Source organism: Chionomys nivalis, chromosome 1, assembly GCF_950005125.1.
Source record: "Chionomys nivalis chromosome 1, mChiNiv1.1, whole genome shotgun sequence".
In the NCBI taxonomy this organism is placed as follows: domain Eukaryota; kingdom Metazoa; phylum Chordata; class Mammalia; order Rodentia; family Cricetidae; genus Chionomys; species Chionomys nivalis.
The window spans coordinates 13,575,779-13,598,619 of NC_080086.1; the positions used below are offsets into that span (position 1 = coordinate 13,575,779).

Consider the following 22,841-nt stretch of genomic DNA (forward strand, 5'->3'; position numbering starts at 1 on the left):
CAGATGACCTTAATCTTTGCTGAATGTGTCCATAGATTGTCCTGTATTGATTTCCTGACAACCTAGTTATTGTTGAATTCATATTATTGAACTACTCTTTTTTAAAAAAAAATTAGAATGCTAGGTGGTGGTGGTGCACGCCTTTAATCCCAGCACTTAGAGAGGCAGAGACAGGTGGATCTCTGTCAGTTCAAAGCCAACCTGAGTGAGTTCCAAGACAAGCTCCAAAGCTACGTAGAGAAACCCTGTCTCAAACTGCCCCCTCCTAAAAAAATTAGAACAAGTTGAGTTTGGTTCTGGAAGTTGGCAATCCCAAACTCCAGAGGCATGAAATCAGGAGTTCCAGGGCAGCCTAGGCTATACAGTGAGTTGAGAGTCAGCCTTGGCTAAACAGTAAGACCCTACCTCAAAAAGTAAAAGCAACAGAAACAATAAAACAACGAGATCCGTCTCATCCAAATGAGAAGAAATCTACACAAGCTCAGTTAACAAAAATATTTTCTTTAACACCTTTGATGCTGTCTTAGTATCAGTGCACGCTTATAAAGCAGCTGTGTCAGGACCTTTGATTTTCACAGATCTGAAATAGGGATCTAATAACCAGCTCGTGATATCCCCAGCTCACAGTTCACCATTGTGTTTAGCCTGCCTATCTAAAAACATCTACTCATTCTATCTTTGCCTTTCTCCAAAAAGACAACTTATCAGTGTTCTCGCCATCACGATCCTGTTGCTTCGTGCAGGGCTGTAGAAATTTTCCTCGGTTAGGGACCTGGGGAAGAACATTCATTTAGAGCTTCCTGTAAGCCAGGCAACATTGAGTGTCTGCTTGCAAGTCTCTGCTCTCTACATTCATCGTGCCACACAGATATAGCCACAATGCATGGGTGTGTGTGCACGTCTGCTGAAGTTCTTGATATGAGGTCATGGCCTGTAGCGTCAGCTCTTTTTCAGTCTCTTTCCTTTCCCCTCTGCTAACCCAGAGAGCGTGGCATTTCTGCTCCTTTGTTCCTTTAGTCTCTGTGTGCTTTCTGCAGATGCTTATAGGGTTGGAAGTTTAAAGCCACAGTGCCAGAGTTGGGCGTGGTGATACCTGCGCCTTCAGTCCCAGCCCATTCAAGGCTGGGGTAGAAGAGTGAGTTCCAGGCTAGCCTGAGTTCCATGGTAAGGCCTTGTTTTGAAAACCTAAAACAACAAACCAAAAGGAATTGAACCTGCCATGTTGGCTCACACCTGTGCGCCCAGCCCTTGGGAGCCTGAGGCAAGAGGATTGCTGTGTGAAAACAGTAGGCTGGGTAGAAAGTGTCAGGTCAGAGTGGACTGCAGAGTGAGACCTTGTCTAAGAAATCCCAAGACGCAAAACAAAACAGCAACCGTAGTGCTGGCTAGTCAGGGAGGGTTGTGTTCATAGTAGAGTTGGCACAAGGCTTTCACCCATTTTAATCTTTCTACTGATTCCCCCAGTGTTGTGTCTGTTGCAATTAAAGTCAGTTACTTGAAGAAGCATGAACTTTGAGTTACAATGTAGTGTGTCACTACTGTTCACAAATTTACACCAGTGAGTACCAGGGGAGCCCCGTATCACAGTCCTGCTGGCATTAAGGTGCATGAGTTGGATTCTGGAGGACCTGTCTTCAGGGTTACTAGAAAGTCCTGTGTTTATAGAGGCACAAAACAGCATGGCCTGCCCAGAGCCCCTGACCTGAGAAACATTGTCTCAGTCTAGAGCCATTCAAAAGAATTAAAACAAAAAAAAAAAAAAAGAAAGAAAGAAAGAAAGAAAGAAAGAAAGAAAGAAAGAAAACAAAAACAAAAAACCTTCCTGCAGCACATCTCTGAGAAAGCCAGATTCTAAAAAGTCTCTATCCAGCCTGTCTGCTACAAGATAAGGACCGTCCCTCAGCCAGGACATCACCCCTGGGAGGCAAACATGGAGCTGTCTTCACACAGACTTGTCATTGTTTTGCTTATCAAAGTGTGCACCTGTTTCCCGCTGACCATTAAACTGTTCATATCAAATCAGGGAAACTTACTAGAATTGAATTCTGGGGAGTGGGTGGGGGGGCAGAGGGGTACCACTTGCCCTTGTAGCTCTCTACTCTCCTCCCTCCCTCCCTCCCTCCCTCCCTCCCTCCCTCCCTCCCTCCCTCCCTCCCTCCCTCCCTCCCGGTCCTTTCCCGTTTTCTTTAGCTCCACAGGCATAGCATGAACTACTGAATGGAGGCTCCTTTCTCTCCCTCTCCAGAGTATTCATTCTGGATCCACAGTTTTCAGTGTCGACACAACAGATTTGCGCATTTCAGCTGGTATCTTTAACAGAAAGTTAAGGAAGTGATAAATAGTTAGCTCAGCCGATGAGGGCCATCTGCACTGCCACTAGTATTTTGTAGGGAAAGTAATAGATGCATATAGCCAGTACACAGGTACTGTGAATGTCCTTAAACTACTTATGTTTATACGTTTGCACCCTCATTCTGGATAAGTCAGTTTGAGAAGTTGTTTTCTACTCTCTATCTTTTAATTTTAACTTATGGAAACAGCGCTTAGTTTTGGAGTTGATTTTTGTGCATAAATTTCAGATTATACAAATAATCATTTTTTCTTTTTTTCGCTAAAAAGATTTGTTCTCCATCTAGGTGGTCCAGGCGACAGGTGGTCCTGAACTGGCCAGTACGGTACTCAGCCCACTGTTCACTAAAGATACGGTTGATTTTTTAAACTATACAGTCACGGCAGATGAACGGCAGTTGTGGATGTCACTGGGCGAGACTTGGCTGAAGGTCAGGTAAGCACAGGAAAGCTCCGTGTTTAGGAGCTGTGATGCCGTGAGCGCTCTCGGTTGCACTAACCAGGAGACATTTGGGTAAGGTTCTGTGTAAAGAACTACCTGCTGTGGGATGAAGAAGTCAATGTCATTGAAAAGCGTGTTGCCAAGCTGTGGTGGCACAGGCCTTTAATCCTAGCACTCAGGAGGCAGAGGCAGGCAGAACCCTGTGAGTTCGGGACCAGCCTAGTTTCCAAAGCAAAGGCCAGGAAAGCCAGGACTGTTAAACAGAGAAACCCTATCTTAGAAACACCATACACACACACACACACACACAAAAGAAAAGCAAAGCTCATTGTCAAGTTGGGCCAGAGAGATGGCTCATCAGGTAAAGGAACTTGTTGCCAAGCCTGACACCCTGAGTCCCATTCCTGAGACCCATGGGGTAGAAGGAAAGAACTGACTCAACATTGTTGTGCTATGACCTCCAGAAGCGTACCATAGCATGTGTACACCCCCTCCAACATGCACACATACACACATGCATACACACACACAAACACACACGAGATGGCTAAATGAATGCAATTTTAAAAAATTTTAAAAACTAAAATCGTTTCCATCTGAAGGAAGTATACTGTATGCAGAAGGGGAGGAGTGTGATGTAAGCAGACTGGGACCCATCAGCCTGTGGAGTGATGGAAAAGGATTGAGGGAATCAGGAAGAGCTGGCATTTCAAGCCAACAGCTAACAATCCAAGTGGAAACACACACACACACACACACACACACCACGTGCACGAGCACACATACACACATCTACAAGCACACAGTGTATGCTCGGTGTTCTCCCATGCGTTTTATAGAAATATGGTTATTATTTCTGTTTCACAGATGAAGAAATAAGACTGAGAAAGGTTGACCTATTTCCTTAAAGTCATATAACATCTTAAGTGACAGAGCTCCAGAGTCAGGCTTCCTAATCCCCTTGCTAATGGGCCTTTCAGTAGGATGTGCAGGGTTTCTCTAACTAGAGAGATTGACAGAGAAGCACAAAAGGAGACAAGAGGCAGTGAGAGTTCAGAGACGAGGGAGGAGGGACTTGGGGAGTTGACAGTCGTGGAGAAAGGTTGGAAGAAGCATGGTGTAAAAACAGGAGGCATCCAGCCGTGAGCGAGTTGGTTAGGATGCCTTCTCAGATGTGTTGAGGAGCAGATTCTGAAGACTGTGGAGAATGACCGACCTTGTGAACAAGAGTATGACATAGGCGGATCCATGTTCTCCCCCTCCCCTCTCTTTCTTTCTCTGTCTTTGAGGCAGGCATTTGCTAAGTTGCTGAGTCAGCTGCGTAGGCTAGTTTTGAACTTGTTATCTTCCTGCTTCAGCCTCTGAAGGAATAATACACTGCCAGTTGAACTACCAGCCGACTGTTTGCAGAGATCAGTCTGCCAACTGGGGCCACCATGGCCAGGGACAGAGCCCTGGGGAAATTAATGGAACAGCACTGGCTTCTTAGTAATTGGCTCTCTCTGGGCTTAGATGTGGGGCAAATTTTAAAATCATCATCACTTGTCAATAGAGAGACTGAGAAGGACAAACTGTTAGCAGAGGCTGACCCGTCCCGAGCAGGGCTGGTCATACATCTCCAGCTCCCTGGGAAAGACCTTCGCAAACTTTTTTTGACCACACCTTTTTCTTTTCCTTTGCAGAGCAAGTAACTCAGTGTAGTGGCCACTTAGCAACTAGTCTCTGGAAACTTGTCCTTGTCCCCATCAAGGGCTAGTCCAAAAGACGTGGACTAATTCATCACTTTTTTTCTCTTATTGAAACACACAAGATAGTCCCGCTTACTTACTGTGTGGGAATATCTGTACTCTGTTTTACCAAACTGAAATTCCTTAAGGTTCTGTGTGCTGCTTTTCATGCTGTAGACAGTATTTGTCTTTATTTTTGTACTTATTTATAATATTCATGCAGCAGTAGATCATATTCTATAGTTTTCCTGTTATTTATATCTTCATTAAAAGATAAATAGCTTTTATTTTTTATCCATATGTGAGTAGCTTACGTCACACTCCACCCCTTCTACATTCAGTATGTATATGCACCACGTGCATGCCTGGTGCACTCAGATGTCAGAAGAAGGTGTTGGATCCCTTGGAAGTGAATTTACATGTGGGTGCTGGGAACTAAGCCTGAGTCTTCTGGGAGAACAGCTAGTGCTCTTAACTGCTGAATCATCTCTCCAGCTCTTATTTTATATCTGATGCTGTGTGAAAGTGGCTTAAATATATTTGTAACATGCTAGGTTTATGCCCGTTGTGATGCTATGACAAGCCTAGGCCAAGTCTAATTTTTTTCCCATAAGGCTTATTAAATCTGTCACACCTCATAGAATACAAAAATAGCTTGAGGTCTTCAGTGACTTTGTTTTGAGCCATCCCACAAAACCAGAAAAAATATATAATGATGGTTTAAATAGCAGCATCAAAAGTAGGGATATAATTAGCATTTAACACGAGGAGACAAAGGGGCATTTCAGGTCCTCACTAAGAGTATTAGGCACTAAATGAGGATTTAAAAACCCACGAGAAGGGAAAGGATCAAGAAGGCACCAAGTAATTTGAATAAGAGGGCTCATTTTATCGTGGTAGACCTGTCACATAAGAACATGTCATCTGTGGAAAGAGGACACTGGAAAAGCAAAGCTGTCGTCTCCGTGGTGGCCTCTTCTGTGATTTGAGACAGACGGAGCTTGTGTGAGCCGTCTCTCGCAGCACTAGCTGCTGAGTGGGTGTTGAAGCTGACCACACAGCAGTGGACTGTCCTAATTAAAATGAAGTTGGTGCTTTCAATGTGTAAAGTTGGTCATCTGCTTCATTTTAGGAAACTTTGCAATTTAAAAAAAAATCATGAACCTTCATAACAATCTTGGGTTTTTAAAAGTTTCTGTTTTTAAAGATACCCCCAGTGTTGTCATGGGAGAGCTTAGGGCTGGAGAGCCTTTAGGTTCCTCTGAGTTCCATGCTTTAAATGCTTTTTGCATTTCCGTTCTCATGCACACATGTTAAGAAGCCTACACTCATGCTGAGCATCAGGCTTCAGGGAAAGTTAAGACAAAGTAGAGAAATGGATCGTACAGCAGAATCAAATCGATCTTTCATTTTTTGTTTGTTTGTTTTTTTTTTTTTTTTTTTTTTTGGTTTTTTTTTTTTTTTTTTTTTTTTTTGGTTTTTCGAGACAGGGTTTCTCTGTGGTTTTGGAGCCTGTCCTGGAACTAGCTCTTGTAGACCAGGCTGGTCTCGAACTCACAGAGATCCGCCTGCCTCCGGCATAAATAGGTTTCCCTTCCCGTCCTGAGAAATAGAGTTGTTTTTGTGTTTGGCTGTACAGGTAGAAACAGAACACATTGTTTAACATCTAAACTCGATGTCACCCTACAGAGCAGAGTGGCCGAAAGAACAGTTCATCCCGCCCTATGTTCCAAGGTTCCGCAGTGGCTGGGAGCCCCCGATGCTGAACTTCATGGGCGCTCCCACTGAACAAGACATGTACCAACTGGCCGAGTCCGTGGCCAGTGCGGCAGAACACCAGCGCAAACAGGACAGCAAGAGAATGTCCACAGAGGTCAGGATCCACGGCGTGTGATTTCTGTGGGTGGTGGATGGTCACCCGGAGTCTTCACTCACTGAAGGGTGTTCTGGAACCAGTGATGGAATGTTACCCTCTCCTCCACTGGGGTCATCACTCACTGAAGGGTGTTCTGGGACCAGTGCCTGAATGTTACCCTCTCCTCTGGCTGCTCTGCATCCTCCCAACTCTTTCTTGTGTTGACGATGGGTGCTAGATGCTTCTCTTACTGCTCCCCCAGCTGAGTCACTCTGCCACAGTCTGTTCCTCAGTCCTCCTGGTCCTGTTTCTGTTAGGGGCTTGGCCCACAAGCACTGTTTATTCTCTCTCTCTTTTCCTTTCCCAACCATAGACCCCCCAGGCGGTTCCTGAGCCTACATTCTGTTGACTCTATGCAATTCTTTCACAAGTACTATAATTCCACCCTCTCCCTTCCTCCTTCCTTCTCTTCCTGCCTCCCTCCTCTCCAACCCCCCACTGCTCTTCTCTCTACCTCTGTGCCTCGTCCTCTCTCCCTGATACTGGGGCTGCCCTCTAGCTCCCTCTTCCTATTCTAATCATCCGGAAGTGTGTAGAGGAGCAAGGTTTGTGTGGACTTTATTCTGCTGACAAATGCCCCCACGACAGCGTGGCATCTGCAGAAGGCCGTAGCACGTATCTTATCTTTCAATTATTGATTAAGCTATAGCATATCGCCTGTTGGGGAGCGCGTGAGAGGAATGAAATGAGGCACAGGGTGATGTTCTTGGAGCATGGCTTTTCTGTGACTTTTCTTCCCTATTGGAAAGGAAAATTGAACAGTTTCTAAAGCAGGACCACACATGGGCCGCTCAGAACCCTTGTAACCATGTGGGTAAGGACTAGCGTGAAAAGCAGCAGTGAGTGGTAGCTAGCGGCTCCTGAAATCTGAGTCTTCTCGTAAAATCCCTTTGCTGAGTGGCTTTGTAATTGGGCAAACACACTATGAGGAAAGGCATTAGCAAATCACAGTATCTCTCTGACCACTTTTAGGAAGAAACATTCATTTAAGTTAAATAGCTTAAAATTGTTCCCTTGGGCAAAATTGTTCTTTGGACAGGGATGTTATATAGGAAATTTGTTGCACTCTGCAGGCTGGAGATACAGCTCATGGGGTACAGAGCCTATGTGCAGGCAGGAGGACCTGTCATCAGCTCCAGTAACCCACCCCCTCGTGTTCAAGTCTAGTGGGGTGTTGTGCGCTTGGAATCCTAGAAATGGGGAGGTAGAGACAAGAAGATTCCTGGGACTCACTGACTGACTAGTTTTACCCTGTCAGTGAGCTTCTGGTTCAGGAGGTGATCCTGTCTCAAAAATATAAAGTAGGAGTGTAGATGGAACTGCAGGCAGGCCTGCTTTTCATCCGGTCCGTCTCCCACACGGCTAGCTTTACACCCGAAATAACAACACGGAAACTGTATTCTTTTAAATACTGCCTGGCCCATTAGTTCCAGCCTCTTAGTGGCTAATTCTCACATCTTGATTAACCCATTTCTAATAATCTGTGTAGCACCACGTGGCTTACCCGGAAGATTCTAGCCTATGTCCATCTTGGGTCGGAGCTTCATTGCATCTGCCTCACTTCCCTTCTTCCCAGCATTCTGTTCTGTCTACTCCACCCACCTATGTTCTGACCTATCAGGCCAGGCAGTTTTCTTTATTAATTAACCAATTAAACAACAGATAGATAGAAGACCCCCTACATCATAGGAGCAATAAAAGATGTCATCAGTGTCACATCAGGGTCACATATGTGTGCACACATGACACACACATTCGACATACACAAACACAAATTTTTCTTTACAAGGAAATCTGTTACAATCTGGAATTTTCAAAACTAAAGCTAACATACTTCTGTGGTGTCCCCTTCCTGCGAATGGGACTGTTTTCCCTCTGGCCACCTGGAATGAAGACTAGCCTTCATACCTGGCCTTTGGTCTAGACGCCTGATGACCGCGACCGCCTCCTCTGTCTAGTCACTGGCTGAGTAGCACGTGTCTCTGCCTGAGTTTGATAGCTCGGACCTCATGACTGAGCTTTTCTTCCACAGGAATGGTAGTTCATTTGGGGGTGGGGGAGCAGAGGGGCACACAGGAATGGTAGTTCATTTGGGGGTGGGGGAGCAGAGGGGTACACAGGCACACAGGAATGGCAGTTCATTTGGGGGTGGGGGAGCAGAGGGGTACACAGGAATGGTAGTTCATTTGGGGGTGGGGGAGCAGAGGGGCACACAGGCACACAGGAATGGCAGTTCATTTGGGGGTGGGGGAGCAGAGGGGTACACAGGAATGGTAGTTCATTTGGGGGTGGGGGAGCAGAGAGGTACACAGGAATGGTAGTTCATTTGGGGGTGGGGGAGCAGAGGGGTACACAGTAATGGTAGTTCATTTGGGGGTGGGGGAACAGAGGGGTACACAGGAATGGTAGTTCATTTGGGGGTGGGGGAGCAGAGGGGTACACAGGAATGGTAGTTCATTTGGGTGTGGGGGAGCAGAGAGGTACACAGGAATGGTAGTTCATTTGGGGGTGGGGGAGCAGAGGGGTACACAGGAATGGTAGTTCATTTGGGGGTGGGGGAGCAGAGGGGCACACAGGCACAGAGGAATGGTAGTTCATTTGGGGGTGGGGGAGCAGAGGGGCACACAGGAATGGTAGTTCATTTGGGGGTGGGGGAGCAGAGGGGTACACAGGCACACAGGAATGGCAGTTCATTTGGGGGTGGGGGAGCAGAGGGGTACACAGGCACACAGGAATGGTAGTTCATTTGGGGGTGGGGGAGCAGAGGGGTACACAGGCACACAGGAATGGTAGTTCATTTGGGGGTGGGGGAGCAGACGGGCACACAGGCACACAGGAATGGTAGTTCATTTGGGGGTGGGGGAACAGAGGGGCACACAGGCACACAGGAATGGTAATTCATTTGTGTTGCCATAGTCACAGCTGTTTTCAAGTCACAGAAATGTCCAGCTCCAAGAAAATATGCCACTTAATCGTGTGCACCTGGAAAAGTGACACTTTTGGAAGTCCCTTCACAGCTCCTGTGTTTAAAGAGGAACCGCATGTGTGTTCTAGGCTGTGGTGTATATATCTGTCTACTCTCAACACATAATTTGAAAAGTTATTGCAGATCCTCCTTTGGCATGAGCTGTCATTGTCCTGCTGTAAAATATTTCCCATTTCATGATTTAAGCGGCCATGCAGAGGCTTATGCTGCCTGCTATGTTGAGATTTTATGAGAAAGGAGCGCAAGTGATGGTGACTTAAAGTGCGTGAGAAGCGTGGTCTGGCTAGGAGAGACTTGCTGATATTTTACTTCTCCTATAATAAATGCACTTACAGCAAAGATGAGTAGGTCAGGATCAGGTGATTTGGTTTAGAGTTGAAAAAGGCATGGTGGCCCTGAGTGATGAGAGCAGGTGACACTCAGCTTCGCTGCTTCCTCTGAACCCTCAGCCCGGCTGTGTAGATACCACTCAGTCACGTGCCCCCCGGTCTCCTCCTTCCTGGCTTGCCCAGTCACTCTCAGGACCCATGACTTCTTACTGGCCAGGAATTGTTCTGTCCAAAAGGCAAAGGGTGGGAACGACTCTAGCAATTTCCGGCCCCAGTTGTTCAAGTCTTTGATTTTCTTTTTTTTAATTACCCAATTGAGTTCCACATCTCTGCTGGCTCTTGGGGAAATGGTTAGTGGAGTTGACTGATCCCCAGTGTTTCGCTGGCTGGAAAGTATCTATTTGTGTTTGTTTGTGAGGATTTGCCCTCAGTCTATATTCTAGGTGGATATGCAATTGTGGTGTTTGACATCCACACTGGTCCACTGGAGACGTTGCCTGTGGTGGACTAGGCCTTGTTCTTACCAGCCTTTTCATGAGAATTGGCTGCTGTATCTATCCAGCTTAGACGCTTCCCAAACCTTCCCTTGTTCAGATCACTTGCTCCAGTGAACCCCCAAATAATCAACTCCAGGGAGTTCATCAACTCTCTCCCATATTTCTCTTTACATGTGGAAACCCTGTGAAATCTAGAGGTGACTTAGTGGGGTTTTTTTTCATACAGTCTGAGCATGTGGCCCCCAGGGCTTTAAAACCATCATGCTCAGAGGTCACAGACATCAACTCTCCCTTGGTAGCAACCATTGATCTAAACTGTGTTAACCATAGAAAAGAAATGATTACAGAATTATGTGTTCCGAGACTTTTGACGAACAGGGTCAAAGTTCTGCGTGTATTTATAGTGGCGGTTGTAGTGAGTCTTAGAGCAGTATAGCCACTGGTCACAGAATTTTGAAATGGCATTTGGGGGTACTTTTTAAAAATGGGGGAAAAAGTACAGTGATGTAATTCCGTTATAATGCGATGATATTTACTTGGCTAGAGTGTTGACTGTTCATTACACAGGAAGCAAAGGGTAAAGGTCATCTCCCAATTTTATTGTTTACAGTGTTAAAGCTTAGATTCACCGATTGCTGAAATTCCTCAGGAAAGAACTTTCTGCTTTTCTATGTAATATTTTCAGAACTAATGTGTAACCTGTACACTAATGACAGACATGAACCACCCTTGTCATAACCTAATAGCCCAATGAGCAATGCCATGACAATGGAAACCTGTTGTAGGGCGGGGTTCTAGTTAACTGACAGGAGCTCATGCCAGTGGTGCTTGGTGACACTCCAGTGTAATTCTGTCTTCCAGCATTCCAGCGTGTCTGACCATTCTCCAGCCGATGGGTATGCATTCAATAACAGCATGTACAATAGAGGGCCACATCTGGACCAAGGGGAGGCTGCCGGGGCTTTCAAGTCAACTCCCAATCGCCATGGAGATAGGTAACACTCAGCAGATGCCGTGTGGGGCTCTGTGGGTCGTTCTGGGTGACTTAGGGTGTGGGAGTGGGGGATGGGAGGTAGAGGGGCGGGCTTTGCTTTGCTGGTTCTCTAATGGTTTTGTCTGTTAATGACTTGGTACGGTCTCCATAGCTCCTTACAAACTGGCTTTGATGCTCAGGAGAGTCAGGGCCTCTAGTCGGTAGCTCTCAATGCCAATCTCACTGGGTAACTTCTGCTCTCTCAGAAGGTGCTTCTGACCGACCTGTGAGAGAATTATCTTTAAACCCTGCTGGTTGTTCCACTCGTCCCTACCAGATAGTCCCCAGAGAGCTTTCTCAGGCAGAAGATGTGCTCAGTGTGGACAGTGCTGGCTGCACAATTGTGAAGGCCCAAGTCCAGCTGCCCAGAATGCACAGAAACCGGACGTATTAGTTCCTGTCAGCAAGACCAGAGCTTCGGTGAGACAGGAGGTGGAGACAGGAGGATCTCTTGAAGCCAGAGGCAGGCTAGCTTTCTGTGCAGCACGGGGCAAAAGACCCTGTCTCAGACAAGGTGACAGCTGAGCCCCTCACAGTGCCATGGCCAGCACTCACTGCACTCACTCCCCTACAATGAGTTTTTCCAAGAGACTCCAGCTCAACGACCTATAAAGGAAACAATTTCTACCTTTTCTACATCTACCAAAGACTAAAAACAAAATACAAAACCTAAAACTCTCCTGCTGTAGATAAAATATTAGACTCATCAGAATGAAGCAGGTATGGCAGCATATGCCTATAATCCCAGCGTTTGGGTTGGCTGAGGTGTGAGGATGGTGAGTTCAAGGTCAATTTTAGCTATATAGTGTGCTTTGGGCTAGCCTGGTTTATGGTGTGAGCCTCTGTTTCTGTCTCGTTCCCACTCTCTGCCCCCCACGCTCTGTGTGTGTGTGTGCATACTCGCACACGCGTGCATGTGTGTGCGCATGCATGTGTTTGTGTGTATTTGCACTAGATCTAATTAACTGTTTAAATGGAGGTCATACCTTTCCATTTTTTACTGTTTCCTTTTTAAGCCCTCTCAGATTTTACGTGGAGTTCATTAGCACGTTGGGTGCCACTCTGTAGTAATAAGAGCAGCAGGGCTGTGTCCCCGGCACCCGCCTGCCCGCATGGCTTATGCCCCAAAATAATTACATGGAAACCGTATTCTTTTAAACACTGCCTGGCCCATTAGTTCTAGCCTCTTATTGGCTAGCTCTTACATATTGATCTAACCCATTTCTAATATTCTGTGTAGCACCATGAGCTGGCTTACCAGGGAAGATCTTAACCTGCGTCTGTCTGGACTGGGAGAATCATGGCGACTCACTGACTCGGCTTCTTTCTCCCAGCATCCTGTTCTGTCTACTCCGCCTACCTAATTTTCTGTCCTATTAAAAGGCTAAGGCAGTTTCTTTATTTAACCAATGAAATTAACTCCTCCATCAGCTAGTGACAGGCTAGCCTGGGATGCATAATACCCTGTCTCAAAAGAAGGTGGGAAAGCTTTGTTAAGGATGACAGAGGGTAATCCTTGGAAACTGTACAGGTGTTACTCCAAGGGCACCAGTAATGTATTAAATTGAGTTCAAAGAAAAGTCAACAATGAATAATGTATTTTGAAAATGCCCACATATGAATATAAGTTTTAATTATTTAGGAAATGATTAGCGAATGGGGCAAAGGCTCTTTGACTAAAGCTCTGGCCCACAAGTGTGGGAAGGGAGTTTGGATTCTCAGAACCCATACAAAAGCTGGGCAGACACAGAGGCCATTTATATGTCTAGCGTCTGGGAGACAGGAACAGGGAATCCGCAGAGCAGCTAGCCAGCTCCACAGGCCAGACTTGAGGAGCTGTGGGCTCAGGGACAGACCCCCCCCTCAGTGTGGAAAGTGGTAGAGGAGGACACTGGAATTAATTTGGGGTCTCCATAAACATGAACACACACCTGTACATAACCTTACCTATACACGTGCTCACTAGGGAAGCACAAATGGAGTGGCCTGAATGATTAAATGGTTTGTCCAGCATTTCAGTCTCTACCTGCCTGCAAGGTCACTTGAATCTGTAAGGTTCCCATGGCTTGGTCCCTGCCATCGACTGTGGTAGTGTGCTTCGGTGTCTTTAAAAACTTACCTTGTTCTGTGTGATCCTTATAGGCTCTCAGGGTACTATATCTTTGATTTATTTTCTCAACCATATCTTTCCAAATTGACTTAGGAAGTTAAAGTAATGCTGTTACTATAATGAAATAAAATGTAAATTTAGAAATCTGTAACAGAGAAGAATTTTGTGAACTTTAAGGATTAACATTAGGATTGAATTTCAGATTTGCCTTTGAGAATGTCCGAGTTTGAGGCTGGTCTGGGATACACGATGAGTACCAGGTCAGCCTTAGCTATGTAGCAAGACCTGATTTCAAAAGCAAAACCAAGACATAACCAACAGAGCAGATGTAGAGGCAGCAGTAATCTCAGGACTTCTCTGTCTAACCAGCCACACCAGCTAACAATAAACCATAGTCTCTCAAAGGCAAAAGTCAGCTATCACATGGCGTGACGATCCACACAGCGCCTTCTGCATTTCTTGCATATAAAAATAATTGCATGTCGTCATAATCACAAAAGCAAATTCAAGACCCCTGTGTGTCTCACATTAGATCAGGACTTTCTGCCGGCATTTGCAATAATGTCACATTTTCTTTGCAACATAGAAAGTCAATGATCCCAGGCACTGCTCACCATTCTAGTTTAAAGTGATGGCATCTGTCAGGGACTGTCTGCAAATTCTTTACCTGGCCCAATGTGACCCCTCTGAGGTTGCTGTCTCCTTGTATGTACTGCCATGGCTGGCTACAGCTTTTTTTTTTTTTTTTTTTTTTTTAACATTAATTCAGATAGATGCAGACACTCAGTTGCAGGAAGTTTTCAAATTTTTCTTAGGATACAGTCCACTCCCTCTTCTCTGTGGTGGTTCCTTTGCAAATAATAGAAGGGATAAATGGGAAGAAAGAGAAAGAACAAAAATTACTATTTTCCTAATTTTTGGGGTTAGTGGATCTCTTTATTCCCTAGTTTTCCCATATATATTAGAATATATCTAATCCTTATACTATACTATACTATAATATAATATTATATATTATATTATATTATATTATATATAAGTAGTATATAACATGTAAATGTATACGGTATTATATATAACAATATATTATGTATAAGTTATATTTTATATAGAGAAAACATAAATATATGTTATATATAATATAAATATGTAAGTTAGTTGTAAATATGTAACTTTCAGGATCAGTACATTATAAATATATAAGTATATAACATAAGTGGCAAGAGAATGTATCTAATGTTAATATAATATTAATATATATAAGTTAGCTAGCAGTAAAACTATCACAGTAGAAATAGGGATATGCAATCCAAGAATAACAGGCCTTAAAGTAAGATTATTCCTAACATATTAATAACAAGCCAGGTTTTGGTTCATGTAATCTCAGCACTCCGGAGTCTAAAACAAGGGACCCCAATGAGTTCAAGGCCTCTCTGTGCAAAACAATGACTTCTGCACCGCCCTGCACTACAGTATGAGACCTTAGCTTAAAAATAAAACAAAAATGTGTAATGCAGAATGATTAGTGGCATAATTTCACTTTTTATTTTAATATATTGAAAATGGCTGGTCATTGACACAGCTTGGAAGACTTCCTTTGCTCTGGTTCCCCATCTGAAGGAATGACAGTGGAGAGACAGTGTAGCTCTCTGAGGAAGGGTCGCCCTGACTCTACACACCATGCAATGACCATGGAGAGACAATGTAGCTCTCTGAGGAAGGGTCGCCCTGTCTCTACACACCATGCAGTGACAATGGAGAGACACTGTATCTCTCTGAGGAAAAGTTGCCCTGTCTCTACACACCATGCAATGACCATGGAGAGACAATGTAGCTCTCTGAGGAAGGGTCGCCCTGTCTCTACACATCATGGAATGACAATGGAGAGACACTGTATCTCTCTGAGGAAGGGCCACCCTGTCTCTACACACCATGGAATGACCGAGGAGAGACAATGTAGCTCTCTGAGGAAGGGTCACCTGCCCTCTGAGGGCCCAGGTGTGGCGCAGCATGCCAGCAACCTGCGTGATGACCATCTTTGGCCTGCGCCTGTTGGTTTTTCAGAGGTGTGAGGAAACGTAAAAATGTGATAGGAGGAGGTTGGGAAGAAAATCGTTCAGACTCAGCATTATCATTTTCTTGTTGAAACATAATGCCAGAGATGGAGATAAGAATACTATTTAATGCATGAAGTTTTGTTGTTCATGTAAAAAGGTAATATTAAGTACATTATTAAATCTGTTAATGCTGTATTATTGGAAGTAGTATTTGGTTTTCAAAGAAAATGTGCTGTTAAGAAATTGGGCCCATTAATATAATTCAAAATAGAAAACTGGTATGTCCCTTTTTCCATTTCTAAATGGGTTCATGGAGATCAAACCAAAAGATTATTTTCTCCATCATCAAAATATATTATTATCTTTATGGTAAGAATAGTTATGCCTCTTCCAACATAGGGGGAAATATAGTTCTTATTTTTCTGATTAAAAGAAGGTAAATGAACATTAAAATGTAGAGAACCTGGTCAAACTTTCCAAATCAAATTCAGATGAACATATGCCTCATTCAGACATGTGTATTAGGACATGGGCACAAATTGTAATCCAGTATTTTTTTAAGAAAGTATACTGAACAAGAGGAAAAGAAAAATCTGTTACTCAATGTACTGATTACTTCCCACTTTGTAACATGTAACATTGTAACATGTTCCATTCATGGGATCATATCATTAGATATGTTATCATTTTCACAGCTCGGAATCTGGCTTCATATGTTAAGCAACAAGCTACCCTACAACTTATATGGAACTAAGCAGTTAACTATAGTTCAAAGTGTAAAATGCACACAAGTACCAACTGTCTGTTACAATAATGATGTCATGGAAAAAGCCTCCAGACTACTGCATGTCCCAGACAGTCAAGCCATTCAGTCCCTCCAGTCAGTTCAAGTACACAAGTTACACCATAAACATTATGGTAGCGATACAATAAATTAATAAGTGCATTTAAACAATCGCTGTAGGCAAGTGATTTGGTTCTCTCAATAACTCCGCAGTTAGCAATCTCACTGGATACTACTGATGCCTCAAAGTAAAAACATCACTTCCCATTGTCTGATAACCTACTGTGGCTAGTTATGCCAAGCTGACATATAAATCCTTAAGCTTTTGAAAGATGAGTGTCTAAGGTCATCTGAATACATCACCTATATAAATGAATACATTATTTCATTATATATCTACATAAACATAATGAATTGAATCATGGTCTCCAAACAAATGCAAGGTAACCATGAACTATTACTTTCAAGAACTTGCATTTACATATTATAAACCCACTTGCTTTTAATACTACATCAGACATAGATGTAGAAGAGGAGTCTAGATTCCTCATTCTAGATTCTTCCATAAACATTGTCTGAGTTGCCAAATAATGTTAAAAATATGACTATTAAATATTTTTGAAGATTTAAAATATTCATTTAAAAAAAGGAAAAGAAATTGGGCCCATACTTCAGTTATTATAATATGCTTATGGCGATATAAAATTGTGTTTGCTTGAGAAGGTTGATAACTGTATACTTGAGGGATCCCTTCCCTTGCACTTTTGGCAACCTAGCAAAGGTTTCTTTAAAATGATCCCTTGTAGGGGAAGCCCAGCCAATCACCTTGTTTGTAGGGCGTGATCCCCTTAGGCTAATATTTACTTATAAAATCTTGCGGGTGTGCTTCCTGCTTCCTCTTTGTTTTTCCTGTGCTTCGCGGGAACTCTGGCTTAGTAAGTCCCCCTTTTCTTGCCCTTACTAAAGCTGAATATTTTATATTAAAGCTAGCCTGGTTAATTCTAGTTGCTGGTCGTTTACACCACTTCAGTCCCTAGACATAATTTTTAGTGTGTTTAGTCGTTTATGAAATGTTGCTTGAGTGAGTGAGATCGACATTTAACTAAAGTTCTGCTGTGGGCATTGTCTTCAGCCTGCTAATTTCACACGTTCATTCTGTTCCTTTCACGGTCCATACGCTGACTACTGGAAGTCTTCCGCATGCGAGCTTTCTTTATTCCTTCTGAGATGGGTGGGATCTCACATAGTCAGGATGGCCTCAGACTTGATGTGTAGTCTAGAATGACACTGAACTCCTGATCCCCTTGCCTCAGCCTCTCACCCGCTGGGATTCTAGGCATAGAACCCCATGCCTGGCGTGACTGTGTGTGTAATAGACAGCTCACAGGGGTAGTCTAGATTTGGCACAGTACCAACTAACCTTGGAATTTTGCATCATTTTCCTTTGAACAATAGTTTTGTTCTAAAAAATAACAAAACAAACAAACAAAAAAGAAACAAAAAGCCGTTTCTTCTTGTGTGCATGTCCACCCACCCCTGCATGTGTGCCAGACAGAAGCCAGAAGATATAAGATTCCCACAAGTTGGAGTTGCAGGTAGTTGTGAGCCCCCAAGGTGGGCACGGTGAATGGAACTTAAGCCTCTGCAAGAGCAGTGCCCTCTTTGACCTGAACCATCTCTCCAGCCCCAGTTTGTAAGAACACGGCGGTTCCTTTCAGTTCTCATACTTTGAAAGGGTTGGACTGGCCCTCATGTTTACTTCTGTAATTAGGCTTTAGAAAAACCAGTAGAATTACAGAGTTCTTCCTTTCTCTTTATAGAAATTATGAGTCCGTCAAAACACAAACCAAGAAATACGCCAAATCCAAGTATGAGTTCAGAGCAAGGAATAGCAGCGAGCTCACGGTTCAGAAGGATGAAGTCTTAGAGGTAATTGATTCTCACCCTCTTATTACCCTAAGAAAGTAAATTTTCTGTGTTCTTCTAATATGTCTCTGTGCTGAGACCAAGAACTTGTCTCTCTGTGCACAGTCCATCCTCGGCACCTGTATCTCTCTAGAAATATTAGCTACTTAGTTTATCTGACGCCATAACAGTGCTGCGCATTCAAGTAAGAGAGACCTAGAACACTGTGGAACGAGTGGTTTCTTGGCTGGACTTGTTGCCCTTCCTTTCTTTGGGATTTGGAACCAAGGCTAGTCATAAATTCAGTGCAGAGGAATCATGACAGTTTAAGCAAAGAAAATATTTCCTCTTTCTCTGAGCATCCTTGGTAATCACATTGAGGGTAGTGTTTCTTAGGTTATAGTTTACAGCACATTTCCTAATGCATCCAAAGCATTTTGTTAAAAATAGTTCTCATATTTTCCCTTCCTGTCCCACAAATGGAAATAATAGAACCCTACAGAGTGGGCATCTTATTGCCCTTTGAGTACCTCAAACGATGTAGGTACATTTTGAGGACAAAGTTAGATTTGTCATAGTAACTATTTTATGGAAATATCAATAAGTATAAGTGTTCATATAATTTCTAAGAATTTCAATCATCCCAACACTCAGGAGGCAGAGACAGACTGATCTCTGTGAGTTTGAGGTCAGCCTGGTCTACAAAAGCTAGTTCCAGGACAGGCTCTAAAGCAACACAGAGAAACCCTGTCTTCAAAAACAAAAACAAACAAGCAAAAAAATTCAGTCACTCATATGTTCATACTCAGTTCATTATCTGAAGTAAAAAGAATTTTCTTGCTTAAACTTGAAAAATAGATTGGAATTTGCCCATGAGTGGGTTTTCTTACCGAAACTGGTTTTTTCGTCCTTGCACACTGACAGATACTTGATGACAGGAAGCAATGGTGGAAAGTTCGGAATGCCAGTGGAGACTCTGGGTTTGTGCCAAATAACATTCTGGACATCGTGAGACCCCCGGAATCTGGCGTGGGGCGTGCTGATCCCCCATATACCCATACCATACAGGTAATGGGTTCTGGGCAAAAGTTAATGTTTACTGATTTCCATGAACAGCAATTAAGTGCCCTTTGTGTATTAACTACTTTGAGATTGAATTGGTCATATTTCTGAGAGCAACTGAAGAGTCACGTGGGGAGACAATTGAGAATTATGCGTGTTTTCTGATTCATTTCCTAAGGAAACTGATTAATGTCCAGCAATAAGTTACCGCTCCTCTGAGTGTTTTTTTATACCTATTTGTAATATCTCTAACAAACATAATTTTTTCTCTTTGCCCATTGACGTGGCACAAGACCAGCTGAAGGGTAGAATTCCGTCTATTACAGCCTTGACCTTCAGGGTCTAATAATGTTCAGTGTCTGGCAGCCTCCAGTTTACACTCAGCCTGCCTTAGCCCATCCATGAATATGTGTCCTGGCGTCACAGTGATTCCCTTCCTTTCTATTAAGGTTAAATGTATCTATGATGTAGGTGAAGTAGGACAGGTTCTTCCCAATGACCACTGAAGACTACCCGAAGCTCGCACATGCCCCACTTCAGGGTTTTAGTTGCCTGCCGTTTATCCATTTTGGCAGGTGTATTCCCTTGAGCTGGCGCTCTGGAGCGAGGTCCTAAAAGAGAGCTAGAAAGGATGGTCTGTGTCAGTATAACCTCCGAACCCCATGACTTCATTCCCATGCCTTACAGGAAAAGCCTTATGATTTTCAGTTTTGAGAAAAACACCGTTCCTGGCTCCATTTTTTACTATGATTTCCTTAGCATCCCTGGTTCGTGTAGTAGCTTCATGGATGTACTGCGAAGCACTTCATTGTTGGCCACGTGTAGGTTGGTCAAGCGTCCAGGCTTTGAGTGGAGTTCATTATCCTGGCTACTACACTGAGTTCTCTGACCACTTGGAATTCCTTCTGACACTCAGCCTCCAGTAGATCCTTGTCCCTTCCCAGAGAGATTTGGCCTTATCAGAAGCCACGAGCCAAGCGAACACTTGACATAAAGAATTCTTATCCTTCGGTGGGGAAACGCATTCCATCTTCCCAGACCTGGGGGGACAGACGCTGGATCATCAGGAGTGTGATGTCATCTTGGGCTGACAGAGTAGGACTCTCTGACTCAAAAAAGAAACAGAAAAAGAAGACAAAACATTGGTGTTTTTCTGTATGTTGTTGCCGTGTAAATGATGGCGGTAGAAGTCTGTTTCCTGTGCTCGGTATCTTGTTTTGTTTTTTGTTCTGTTTTTTTCCCCCTGTGCTGACATGACATATGTCCTTACTTATGTCAATCATTTGTCATTAGCTTTTGATGCCAAAGAAGGAATTTGAATTATTCAAGGTATGGCTTGCTGTGTTTCCCGTGGATTTTTGCAGTGACTTTTCTAACTTGATTTTCCATTCCTCTTCCTTTGCGTAACTTTTTCCTTTTCTAAGTGTGAGATGTGCTTGTCTAACGGTGATGTAAGGCCTCTCTCCAGAGGCTGCGTGCCAGTCCTCTGCTTTCTCTCCTGGAAGGCTTTTGATCTTATTCTTAACAGTGAGGTCATAGATGCTTGAAATGTGTGTCTGAAATACCTGCCCTTCGAGAAGTCAGGATTTTCCAACATTCTAACTACTGATAAGGTGTTTACAGAGGGCTATCCTTTGACCACACAGGCAAACAGACCCAAGAGTTTCTGAGTCTGTGTTAAAAACAATTGCTCAGATTGAATTTTGCTTGTATCCGTGATTCCTAGGAACAGATTAAACTAAAAAATAAGGTGACTTAACTGAACTTGCAAATAATGTGTATTCTGAGTATCTGTCCCCCCTAGGGACTCCCTGAGAGGAGTCAGACTCCCATTCTTTCCCAACTTTGGGCTTGCCTTTTCCCTCAGCTGTGACTCCTGGCCCGAACTGTGTGTTGACTTTCCCGTTTCAAGCTTGTCTCTGGCTACAAGGAACCCAAATGATTAGTACACTCCATGAGCAAAAACAGTCCTTAGAGAGAACACAGCATCCGCCCTCCCTGACTCTGTTCTTTCACAGTCCCTCGTCTTACATTTTTGTCAACTTTGGCACAGTGACGAATTTGTTTTTTAAATGTTCACACATACCAGGAGTCTGTGCTGAAACTGTGTAAAGAGAGATTTGTGATTGCGGCAGAAGGTTGCGTGTTTTGGCCGTTCCCACAGGCTCACTGCAGAAATGTGTGTGGAAGAGTGCTTGTGGGTGTGTGCTCTCTCCCTCCCTTCTCCCTCCTTTCCCTTCTGCCCCCTTCTCCTCTTCCCCTCCACCATATCTCTTTAACCCCCTTATCTGCCTGCTATGACATCCCTGCTTCTCTCAAGGGAGTCCTGTTCTTAATGAACTTGTAATCATTCTGAAAAGACTGGAGTAGGATGGGAAAGAAAAACCCTCAGAACCATATCCCACCCGCTGTCTATCTCTGTGACCTTTATCTAAGAAAACCAGCACTCACTGCAGAATGACAAGGTCCCTCCCACGTGTTGGTGGAGTCCAGAGATGCTCAGGCCCTCACTGTGCAGAACTCAAGTAGCTTTTGGTTTGTGTCTTCCTCTCCTTGCCATGCTTCCATTCATGGATGCATGCATCTTGCTGTTGATAAGAAGAGTGGTAGAAAGGCCAACACTCTGTGGTTCCTGTGCAGAAGCCAACAGCACACCTGTCTCCAGGTCACCACGTCCTTGGTACAGGCAGCTCTTTGAAGAGCAGTGACTTCCAGCACACCCTACTGATGGAGGAAGGTCATTGGTTAATTAAAAAAGAAACTGCTTGGCCCTCATAGGTTAGAACATAGGTGGGTGGAGTAAACAGAACAGAATGCTGGGAGGAAGAGGAAGTGAGCTCAGATGTAGGGCAGCTCCTCTCAGAGACAGACGCAATGCAGCTCATCACCAGGACAGACGCGATGAAGCTCCAACCCAGGATGGATGTAGGCTAGAATCTTTCCGGTAAGCGCACCTTGGGGTGCTACATACATTATTAGAAATGGGCTAGTCCAGATGCGAGAGTTAGCCGAGAAGAGGCTAGATATAATGGGCCAAGCAGTGTTTAAAAGAATACAATTTGTGTGTTGTTATTTCAGGGCATAAGCTAGCCAGGCGACCAGGAGCTAGGGCGGCAGGAACACAGCCTGCAGCTCCCACAACACCCTATAGATCTATTTCCCCTTCTACACACTCATATCAAACTTCTGAAGTAAAGGAAGATTTGGTGACTCATAACCATCATCCCTACACCTGAGAGGTGGGAGCAGGAGGATTTCTGGAATTTGAGGCCAGTCTATACTACAGAATGAGTTCTGGTCCAGCCTGGACCACAGTGTATAGCCTTGTGTGCTGCATCATAGCATGATACCAGGCTGAGCTGTCAGTCTGAGCCCGGAATTCTTTGAGCTCTCCACACATATGTCTCATTGAAGTCCCGCAACAACCCAATGATGTAGGTACATCATGTAGCCAACTTGGGCACAGGAAAAATAAGAGGCTCCGAGTTATACAGTAGTATGAAGCCAGGCCTGGGACCCAGCCATGTAGATCCAGAGCTGGTGCCCTGATATACTCCCGTTATTCCAGGGAGGGGTCCAGAAATGTCACCATCTCTTTTTGTTTTAGCAGGATTCTATTGACTAAGTACTCGAAGGGACACGAGC

At 44.1% G+C, this 22,841-nt stretch overlaps 1 protein-coding gene across 3 annotated transcripts in view; it reads left to right on the top strand.

The window, feature by feature from the left end:
* Eps8 (epidermal growth factor receptor pathway substrate 8) overlaps window positions 1-22,841 on the top strand; it is a 178,389-nt gene that overhangs the window by 135,858 nt on the left and 19,690 nt on the right. For all 3 annotated transcript variants that reach the window (XM_057782341.1, XM_057782333.1, XM_057782349.1), the window contains 5 exons: window positions 2,637-2,785; window positions 6,208-6,391; window positions 11,107-11,240; window positions 18,050-18,158; window positions 19,059-19,202. In XM_057782341.1, coding sequence (XP_057638324.1) covers window positions 2,637-2,785; window positions 6,208-6,391; window positions 11,107-11,240; window positions 18,050-18,158; window positions 19,059-19,202 — 720 coding nt within the window. The remainder of the gene's footprint in view (window positions 1-2,636; window positions 2,786-6,207; window positions 6,392-11,106; window positions 11,241-18,049; window positions 18,159-19,058; window positions 19,203-22,841) is intronic.